Source organism: Mchenga conophoros, linkage group LG23 (genome assembly GCF_057382185.1).
Source record: "Mchenga conophoros isolate Kocher_MC1m ecotype Shallow Benthic linkage group LG23, M_conophoros_male_GT1.1, whole genome shotgun sequence".
Lineage (NCBI taxonomy): Eukaryota > Metazoa > Chordata > Actinopteri > Cichliformes > Cichlidae > Mchenga > Mchenga conophoros.
The window spans coordinates 28923141-28934654 of record NC_140547.1 but is presented as its reverse complement, the minus strand read 5'-3'; the positions used below and the strand labels follow the sequence as shown (position 1 = coordinate 28934654).

Here is an 11514-nt window from a genome sequence, read left to right as displayed (position 1 = left end):
GGAGTGGGGGTGGAGTGGACAGATGTGCTCTAATGTGTTTTGGCCCGTTTTCTGCATGGACAAAAGCATAAGTACACACACTCTCTCACACACACATGCACACAGACACAAGTCAGTCAGCCAGTATATCTGTCTCTGTTTCTTTATGTGACACTGTGGTGTAGGACACTTTCTTTCTCTTTACTCTACAAAAGTGTATCTTTGCCATTCATTGCATGCAGTCATAGTCATGTAGATTCACTAGCATATGCATGCACACGCACACACACACACACACACACACACAATCCCTGTTTACATGGAAAGAAACCTAATGTGTCATCCAGCCACCTAGTGCATCCTTTGCTGCTGATTTTAGCCAATCACACAATTAGAGAGCTGATGACCCATCTGTCCACATGATTGGCTGATGGATGTGCCTGAGTGTGTGTATGTGTGTGTGTGTGTGTGTGTGTGTGTGTGTGTGTGTGTGTGTGTGTGTGTGTGTGTGTGCACATCTCAGTGTGAAAGGCTCTGACGAGCCCCCAAGCACATCTAGCCAGTGACAATTTTCTTTTGTTACCCTGCAACTACCAACATTTGCAGAGAGAGACACAGAGCTAATGCGAGCCCGTGAACAACTTAATAGCACTTGAACCAGTTTGCCAACTTGGAGAAATGATTTCATTCAATTAGATAATTCTCCCCCTCTTCCTCTCCCGCTCGTTCTCTTGTTCTCTGGAATGAGTCATTTGTGATATAATAGCCACATAATGGCTTAAAAGCAGGTTCGGCAGGAAAAAGACAGATGTAGGGTGAATAAAATGTGAAATGGTGAGGTAAAAGAGGCTCAGGAGTTGGCACAGACAAGCTGTATATACCGCCATCAAGAAAGGAATATATAGAAACTAGTGCTGTCAAAATTATCGCGTTAATTGTTAAGATCAACGCGAAATGTTTAATGCATTAAAAAATTTAACGCTGATTTTGTTTTTTTATTAATTTCCTGTAATCTAAGACCTTTAAATTCATGAGCACCTCTGGAGGAGGGGGCAACAGTGTGCTATGCTGGCGTTTGGCCTGACAGAAATGATTAGAAGAAGAAGTGACACCATGCTACTATCTAGCTAACACTAGCTAACACACGCAAGCATGGACGAGGGCGGACTTTTGGGTGGAAAGTTTCTCTTTAAGAAGTTGCCTGATGGCTTGTTGGACAAAACGAGAGTAAGATGCACAATTTGCAAAGCTGAATTCAAGTACCACAGAAGCAGTTCATCACTGGCGTATCACCTGAGAGCAAAACACCCAACTGAATCCACCTCTACAGGACCTCGCCAGTCTACGCTTCAGGAGTATGGTGCTTGTGGACGAATAACAAAAAATGTGAGAGAAAAGGTAACCAATTCCTTGGTTGTTTGGATAGCTAAAAACTGCCAACCAGTTAGCATAGTAGAAGATGATGGACTGAGAGAAGTCATTCGTGCTGCATCAGGAGATGAGTGTTACAATCTGCCCTCGAGAGGAACCATTGTGTCGAGACTGCACACTTTGTATGGGGACCAGAGGGCTCAGCAGTCCAGCAAGCTTGTGCAAGTAAGGAATGTCGCTCTCACCGGAGACCACTGGACTTCGGTGAACAACGATAATTACTTGGGGGTCATGGCGCATTTTATTGATAACGACTGGACTATGCAATCGTTTGCACTAACAGTGAGTAAAACTGAAGAGAGACACTATGCTGAGGCGTGTGCTGACCATTTTCTGAATGTTGCAAACGAATGGAAAATCAAGGACAAGGTAACCACGCTTGGCACCGACAGTGCTCGTAACATGGTTGCAGCCGCCAGACTACTTCCATTTGAACACATGCCCTGCATGGCCCACATTCTGCAAAGAACGGTCACAGTTTCTCTTAATGACAGCGCATTTGAAAGGGCTCTGGCCAAATGTCGCAAGATTGTTGGACATTTTAAGCATAGTCCAGCAAACGCTCAGGAATTAAAGGCACAGCAAGCTGCACATGGACATCAAACAGAATCGCTTGTTCAGGACGTTCCAACAAGATGGAACTCCACCCTAGAGATGATCAAGCGGATCCAGAGAAACAAATTTGGGCTGACCACCATCCTGACTCAACAAAACAGCAAGGTGACTATGTTGACTGACCAGGAGCTTGACAGACTGCAAAAGCTGGAGGAACTACTGGAACCTTGCAGGTAAATACATTTTGTTTCTCATGATTGTGTGTCTATCTGTCATGGTTTGCTGTGTGGCAGGCAGGAGAAGGACCCAAGATGCAGACTCACAGACACGGGGATAAACTCAAAAAACACAGCTTTATTGCTGGCCACGAGAAGTAATACAAAATAACCTAAAACTGGGAAAACTAAAGCATGAGCTGTACAAGGAACCGAACCACGGGGAGAATTACACACAACATGAGGGAGAACGCGACGCCGAACAGAGGAAGACGCAGACAGAAATACACAGAGGGTTAACGAGGAAAGTGGGAACACACGGGGAACACAGCTGACACAGATAACCATAACGAGACAGGGCGGGGTGAACATAACACTGACGGGAGACGGGCAGAGTCAAACAGGAAGTACACAGAGGTTCAGACAGGAGGAGAGAGCACGGGGAGAACACAGACATAACAGGCTGGGGAAAACATGGAATAAAACACGAAAGGGGACAAGGGCTCATGAATACATAGAGGGGCACACAGGGGGTGAGAGTCACAAAGGGAAAGCACACAGGGAACAACATAACAGGGCGACTCAGGAAACATGGCCTAAATAGGGAACAAAATACAAACATACAAGAAAACTAAGAATACTGGGCCAACATGGCCCAGGACCATGACACTATCTTTGCATTCTAGCTTTGTTTTCAAGTATGTTCTCCACCTCCACCTCTCTGTGTATTTTCATATGTAGTTTTTATGTTTGTCTCTGTGTGATTAATAGAAAAATACAGACTTGATCTTTCTATTGCAGATATGTTACCGAACTGCTGGGAGGAGAGCGGTATGTCTCTTGTTCCATGGTGTTGCCAGCCTTGTGTCATTTGTTCAGGATTATGGAGCCCTCAGATGATGACCCAGTCTACGTTTTGAGGTTTAAGAAGATTTTTACCACAGACCTAGCTCAGCGGAGGGACAGCAGCAATCTCACATGGCTGAAGATCGCTACTGCCCTTGATCCCAGGTTTAAAGATCTTAAATGCCTTTCCAAAGATGAAAGAAGAGAGGTGTGGGCATCAGTACATGACCTTCTGATGTCAGAGATGGATGCACACCAACCATCTGCTCAGACAACAGAGGAACCCTCACCAAAGAAGAGCAAGATGTCCATCTGCTTGCTGGGTTCTCCTGATTCAGATACAGAGGAAGAGTAAGATGCTATAGACTAGAGATGGACCGATCCGATATTACGTATCGGTATCGGTCCGATACTGACCTAAATTACTGGATCGGATATCGGAGAAAAATAAAAAATGTAATCCGATCCATTAAATATCACGAAAGCACCTCACAAAACTTGCAACACGCCGTAACTCACCTCAGAACGTTATCACGTCAGAGCAGTATGCATCACGTGATAGAGCGGCTGTGGCATGCGGGACCTGTCGGTGGTCTGGATAGCATTTGGAGCTTCGCTAGCAACCCAGCATTTCATCTCCGACAAAGTTATCCCGAGAGAAGTAAAGCAAGTGTGTAAGTCCATCTCTGAATGTAAAGCATTCCTGCGTTAAGCTTAACAAGCGATATATGGAGCGACTGCCTCTCCTGCTGCTACTTCAATCATGAAACTGCTTAACGATCAGCTGATCGGCTTTTCTGTCGCGAGTCCGTCTCTCTAGTTTGTTTTTGGCCCACTTTGCACCAGAAAGAGGAAACCAGCGGCTGAACAACAGCAGCACGTTTAAGCTTGATCAGCTATTGTTAGAATGTATTTAATATTACTTTCTACTCGAGGATCTTTTTCTACGTAGCTGACGCTGGTAACTGTGCAGGGGCGGATCTAGCAAAGTTTAGCCAGGGGGGCCGATAGGGCATTAACAGGGAAAAGGGGGCACAAAGACATACTTTTCTTTCTTATTCTCATTTAAAATGTCGAGCTTTTAATAAATAATTATCTGACACCCAAAGTTTTAATTTGATGTAAAATGAATAGAAGTCAATTACTGTATATAGTAACTATTAAGTCTAATATATATACCCTAGTAAGCTATAGTACTTTTTCCCTTTGGGAAGGTACCATCTGTGCAGTCTGCAATTTTGTTGAAGAAAGATGTTGAATCTATTTAATATTTCTTGAAAAATAATTTATTTCTGTGCATTTTTTTTCACACTGCATCAAATTAAGGTTGATTACGTCGATTAAGCATCATGAGGTGGAGCGTGAGGGGTGGTTCCCTATTTTTTATTTATTTATGTTTGTTGTTGCTGGGAGTTGGAACCCTATTAGTTAGGTTGCTTAATATTTACGCTAAGTACTCTTTAAAATACCAGAATAGGGAGGATGGTGTAGGTTTAAGTTTATTAGATTGATCAGTATTGCTGAACTATGAAATATTTTTTTTTGCATACAGGTATAACAGAATAGCTTTAGTGTAGTTGTTGTTTTAAACTTGAGTATGAACTTATACAAAATGCAGCAAGATATTTAAAAAACAGTTTTGTTGATTAAAAAACACTATATCGGATTCATATCGGTATCGGCAGATATCCAAATTTATGATATCGGTATCGGTATCGGACATAAAAAAGTGGTATCGTGCCATCTCTACTATAGACTGCTGTCTGAATCTGTACAAAGCAGAGCCCAAAATTGACATAGGAGAGTGTCCACTACAGTGGTGGTTAAAGAGAGAAGGAGCACATGCCAGGCTGGCACCTATTGCACGCAAGTACCTGTCAACCCCTGCAACCACAGTGCCTTGTGAGAGATTATTCTCACTCTCAGGTCACATCATTCAAAAGAAGCGTGCTTCTTTGTCATCAGACAATGTAAACAGAATAGTCTGCCTCAGTAACTGGCTGAGTGCAAAGAAGGACTAATCCAGATTGCTCCTTTGAAGTGAAAAATGTTCAACATTCTGGGTTTTCAGCTGTGTCTTTTTGTGTTTTAAATACTGAGTTTTGTGCACCCTTTATTGTTATGATATTCACTTTAACCTGTAGGCCTGGGTTCAGTCACTGTTGATGGCCTTAAAGGTTTTTTGTAAGTTTTCACTGTGTTAAAGATTGATGAAAACTATTAAAATTCTCTTTGAATTTCAGCATACATTCTTTGTGTTTATTCTGCATTTACTTCATTGTGTTGCATAAATGTCTGTTACAATCTTAAAATATAAAGAATAAAAAAAATGTAATTGGAGCCAGGCTATTAATAAAGTAATTGAGATTAATCGCAATTAATAACAGAAAATTGTGAGATTAGTTAGTTAATTTTTTTTAATCTATTGACAGCACTAATAGAAACATATAGAAACCACACACACGTATATAAATACTGTATACACACACCTTTGGCTCCATTTGCTGTCCATTAACAGTGTGTGGTGCCAAGCGATTGCATCTTCTCCGATGCTATCTGTTATCGAAGTACACGCGTCCTTCAGGCGTCCATCGTGCTATCGCTCCTCTCATCTCTCCTCTATCTATCTTGCCATCCCTCTCCCGTGCTTCCTCACCTTGCTTTCTGCTTGTCATCTATTTGTTTCTTCTCGCTCTGCTATAACTTATTTTCCACTTTTGATGGCCTTTTCTTTAGCGCTTCCCTTCTCCGTAACACTTTGCTTTTGATGTTCAGACCAACAGTCTGTGTTTATATTACACAGATGACTTTAGGTACACTATATAGACGGCACAGGTTTAAAGATATGTGTGATAGGAAAATACTGAGTTGTCACTGATGGTCCATTCAAGGACCACTATAGATGCCACAGAGCAAGGACACTCAAAATTCACAGAAACAGGAGTTTCGTGTCCTGAATGTGATCACATGGTTATGGTAAATGGACTGGTTCTTATATATAGCGCTTCTACTCTACCTGAATACTTTCATGAATACAACATGTTTCATTCACCCATTCACACAAGGACTTTTTTCTGTGCTTCCTCCAACTTGGGGTGGAAAGAAACCTAAGTCAGTTCTTCTAGAAGCAACTCTTGGCAAAAGGATATTCTGGGTTAACAAGACCAGATCCCAATCTAACTTAATAGGAAGAGAACAATAACTGAAAATATATAAATTATAAGAATGACCATCGGGTTCTTGGTCACCACACTGACTAAAGCCCAATCCATTTATGGATGATGGAGAATGCATCTCCATCTCAGTGCTAAATGCTACAGAAACATTTCTGTACCCAGCTCTGTGTCTTGATACAGTCTCTGTCTCTGAGGTCTACAGACAATTTCCTGGACTCCCTGCGTTGGTTTGTCCTCAACTATAAGACCGTATATAGACAGGTGCTTGTTTTTCCACAGGTGCCACAGGTGGATAAAGCTGTAGAAACAGATGAACAGACAGGTGATCAGTGGAAACAGGAAGCATCGGAGTTCAATTTTAAAGTGAAAAATAAAAAATTGAATCTTAGATGGAATAAAGCTGTAACATGACAAAATGTGGAACAAGTGAAGTGCTGTGAGTACTTCCTTTGTAAGGCTGTAATACCTGTTAACACTGAATGCAACACTGTTGTTAAAACCTGTACAGACTCAAAGTACAAAAGTTGTGTCGCTGTCCACAAATGTGTACCTGTGTACAGTGGTGAAACATTGAAAATGTCAGCAGCAGATATGTGTGCATATTTAATCTATATTGTTTTTGACTGACTTGTTTTTTGTCACTTTCTTGCGTTTCTCCTTTTTCCCTCCATGTTTAATTTTTTTCAATGAGTGACTAGACGAAATACTACAGGTAGCTGTAACAAAACAGGGAGATACAGGCCGATATGTACTGTGTGCCTGGAGAGATGCTGCACGTCTATGCGATGCAGGGACAGTGAAGCAGTCGCATGTGCTGCATGTTCTCTGAGAGGTTCATGAATGCCATCCTGATGTAACCAAACCATTGCCTCGAAGGTCCCGGTGTTTTCTTATTCTCCTCATTTTTTTCTCATCATTTTGTATTTATAAAAGAACCTTGATCCACAGCTGAACTGGTTATTTTTCAGTTCTTAATTTTTCTTGTTATAGTGTTACCGATAAACCTCAGAGTGAAAGGAGAAATAGTGCTTTATTTAAATCCATACCGTCAAACAGAAACACTCATCCTTTGCATAAAGAGATCTTTTTTTCTACTTCTACAACTACATTATGGTGCTCGCTGGAACAACAGAATTGCATTTAATTGTTTCTGTTTGAACTTTGCTCCTCGGAGAATCGTAGATTTGTGAAACACGCAACCAAACTCGTGCACTGGCTTGTCCCTCGACTGACTTCAACCAGCGCTGATGCGTGACACACAAGCACGGCTGCACGTGCACACTGAATTCTATTTCTAATCAATTTCTGCATTGTTCTTCAAGTGGTCTCTTCAGGTAAAAGACTGAATTGGACAATCGCTTCCATCAAGGATTTCTGCCGAGTACTGTACTACGCAGAGAAAAGAGGGAAAGGGAGGAGGAGGAGGGGATGGTTATGGTGGAAGACAAATTCTTTCTCTGCCTCTTCTGCATCCCAGTTTGTCCTCACTGTCTTTCTCACCTTTGCTCTCACACACACGCACATACATAAATGCACACATATACCGCTCCTCCAGGAGGCAATCAAGCTCTTGTGAAGGGCTTTGAGTAGTTCATGCGAACGTCGCGCTCTGAGTGGTTACTTGAGTCATCAGGTCCGTCTTAGCTGCCACCCTCATCTTGCCCCCAATCATCCTCCATTACCTGATTATGCGTGTAGAGACTTGTGAGGGTGCTCCTTTGTACCACGCGTGTTTCTGTGTTTTCTTCCAAACAACAATCTTTACATCCGCTCTTCCTGCACTTCTTACTTGTGTCCGTGTTTGCGTGCTTGTCCACATGAATAATACATGTTTGCATGTGAATATCACAGACGCAAATGTGTGTGTGTGTATGTGTTTTTGTGTGTGTGTGTGTGTGTGTTATAAGAGCATCCTCAGAAAACAGGCAGGGGCCACGGGGTGACGGAGGAAATGAGGGGCAGAGAGAGAGAGGGGGAGAGATTAAGGAGGTGACGGGTGAGATGGTTGATGGGAGGGAAGGAGCGGGCTGAGGAGGGGAGGGAGAGCCAGGAGGAGACCAGGGGTGAAGAAGGGGCGTGAAAGGAGGGAGGGGGAGAGTGAGGAGGAGAGAGCTCTTGAGGGGAAGAGGGTGGTAATTACTTAGGCTCCTTCTCTGTCTGTCTCTTTGTAAGTTTTGTGAGTTCTGAGTCGAAATGTGGCACAATTCCCCGGTGAAGAAGAAAAACGATGGCTTTCTGGTGATTATTGCTTTAAGACAATTTCATGAATCCAAAAGATTTTTAGCAAATGAAGGCAAAATACATCGTCGAGTTCAACAAGAAGCCACAGTGTGCTTGGAGAATAGAAACGTTACACATCTTAGACAGATGCTGTCCAGTACCACTAATGTGTCCAAGGGGCAATGTCAAAGAATCAAGACAGATTCAGTAGAGGTTTGAAATACAGTCTTGCCACATTTGCATTCCCTGTGAAATGCATATGTGATATTACATCAACGGAGTCCGTGGAGCTCGCCTGCATAGGTTCTGACCTGTCTGATAATGGCTCTTAAAGTGGCACTGAAATTACACCAAAGTCATCCTCCGTTCTTCCCGCATCATTAAAGTGATGTCAGGAGAACGGTGGCACCTGCAATTTCAGGACACACAATCATCAAAATGTGCAATGAGCTGTTGCAGCATTTATCTGATCCCTGATCAGTTCGACCTCTGGATAATCGGTGTGGATCAAAGAGCATCGATCTGTATGGGTGATGGAGTGGTGTAAGTGTACCTGTGTTTGTGCTGGGTGAGCTCAACTTTTACTGCTGTAAGTGAGCCGCTGAAGTTATTTGTTAAAGAGCCTCGGTGAAAACGAATGATTGCATCTGGAGATTTCAAGTGTGTGAAGCTTTTGGTGTTTGGCTAACCTGGGAAAAGTTGGTGGTGCAGAGTTTTCATGAGCCAAGAAAACAGAAAATGCTTAACCTATTTAGGGACGGAACTTTGGCCTGTCCTAGTGCAGGGTACACTGTGGACAGGTGGCCAGTCTGTTGCAGGGCTAACACAGAGAGACAACCATTCACACTCACATTCACTCCTTTGGGTAATTTAGAATTACCAGTTAACCTAACCACACTAACTGCATGTCTTTGGACTGTGGGAGGAAGCTGGAGTACCTGAGAAAACCCATGCAAATACAAGGAGAACATTCAAAACAGAAACCATTCAGTTTTTTTTAACAATGGGTCCATATTGATTACAAATTTGGTTTTCTATGAATAAACAAAAAACTTTTTATTTTATAATGACAGGTCATCCTGGGACGTAAGCTACCAGACCTCTTCTGTAAGTGTACACATTTATTTCATGGCGACAGATTTTTTTTCTTTTACTAGAGCAGGATTTCTCTGAGATATCCTGTTTACACTGCACTTCTTTTTCTAATACCGATATATCTCAAGTGTGTAGTTTAACTTCTGTACACTGACAGAAAGGCGACGTTTCACAGTGCTAACAGTGCTAACCACCACACCACTATGCTGCACCAAACAGAAACATTTGTCTTTAATTAAAGTTTAGCCTGGTTTATGTCAGCATTTATTCAGTTTTATAATATATTATAGATGTATCTAAAAACATTACAAAATGTAACCACTACCCCCAGCTCCCCTCTGCTCCTTTCAAGCAAATACCTGTACTTGTCGTATAGGTTGTGTTTTACAAACTTAGGTCCCAAAAAATCTGATTGCAGAGCCATTTCAAGCTGCAGCCAACAGTAATGATGTATTGGCTAACCTATGACCATGCCCTTGTCAAAACACTAGCACTGTACCAGCTGATGGATGGAGGGACAGATAGGTTGATGGAGACAAAAGAAAAGTGGATGGAGAAGAGAGGAAGGCATGATGGATGGAGGTGGTGTTGCAAGCATGAGATGAAGTGATTGATGGAAAGGGAGGGAGATCAGAAGGAAACAGCGGGTGATGGGGCAAAGACAATGCCGGGGGGGGGGGGGGGGTACTGTATGGCTTTTAAGATGTGTGTGACGTGAAAAAGGACTGTGTGTGTGTGTGTGTGTGTGTGTGTGTGTGTGAATGTTTAAGGGTGAAGAAGGTGCTGGACATGTCTTTTATTTGACGATAAATCACTCTCTGATCCACAGCAGGAGCAACAAAAACTCCTCTCATCTGTCTCTATCCCATCTTTCCTGCTCTGCTCCTCTTTCTCCTTTACTCGGCAGGATCCTGCACTTTGACAAAGGCCTAAAAAATGAAGTCAAGAGGTGGCACAGCCTCCGACTGAAGGAGCATCTTGCACAATGGCGGGGGAGGCCGGCTTGTTGGAGGATACCAGCTTTTTCTTTTCCATCTCATGCAGTTCTCTCTGTCATGCAGCCGGCACGTTAGACATGTATATAAATTAACTCTTAGAGCAAACATAACATGTCAAATATAAGCATATACAGTGTTTTTTCCATATATGAATCGGAAAATTCAGGCTTTAAACTTCCAAGATTTTCTTAATGCACTCTGCGTTTGATTCATTCACTTGTTTACACAAGTAAACAACAACGAAAAGCCATTTCTTTCTCGCCCACATGAATAAATAGAGGAACTTGTCTCAGCAGACGTGTAAGCTGTTTGGTGAACTTGAGGCAAGTGTACTTACCTCCCCTTCATTTCTTTTCCATTGGTCCTCTGTGTCACCTCCCAAGTGACCATCTCTAAACAATGATCCATCCTGAGCATCTCCAAGAAACACACTCCATCCTGAGAGCCCCCCTCGCTCTTCCTGTCTTTCTCCTTCACTCTCAAGCTTCCTGTTCTTTTCTCCCTGGTTCTTGTTCTCATCCATCTTCCCCCTCCTCTCCCTGGTTTATCCAAACCCTCTTCATAAACTCTCTTGTTTCTCAGTTTGACAGTCATTGTCGCATCCTCAGCGGTCTCCCAGGAGTATTCAATTTCAGCACATGTGCTTATGTTTGCTCTGCAGGGACATTCTTTGTAGCATAAAGAGTGTCACCTTCTAAGAAGAACAGCAATCAAACAACGTTTCGCTCTTCTGCCACCCTCATCCCTCTCTTTTTTTGTTCTCCTGTTTCCAGAGGATTAACCCATTTATTTGTTCTTCTTGTCCTCAGGGACATTTACTTGTTCCCTCTTTTATCATCTCCTTCATGTCCTTCCTTTCTCCTGTCTTCGCAGCTGTTGTGTGATTGTTTTTTTCCAGATCAATGTTAGCATTACACATGTATCAGCTCTTTTACAGTGTTTACTGTTTGAAAAAACATGTTAGCAACATTGGAGCTCCGTGTGCAAAACAAGTTTTTA

General features: G+C 42.5%; 1 protein-coding gene across 1 annotated transcript; it reads left to right on the top strand.

Moving 5' to 3' along the window:
• The first annotated feature begins 964 nt into the window (after positions 1 to 964).
• Positions 965 to 5063, top strand: LOC146547431 (E3 SUMO-protein ligase ZBED1-like). The gene is made up of 3 exons (XM_085265794.1): positions 965 to 2198; positions 2982 to 3377; positions 4771 to 5063. Exons 1-3 carry the CDS (start codon positions 1132 to 1134, stop codon positions 5045 to 5047), a joined length of 1740 nt encoding a protein of 579 aa, XP_085121920.1. The 5' UTR covers positions 965 to 1131; the 3' UTR covers positions 5048 to 5063.
• Positions 5064 to 11514: the final 6451 nt, after the last annotated feature.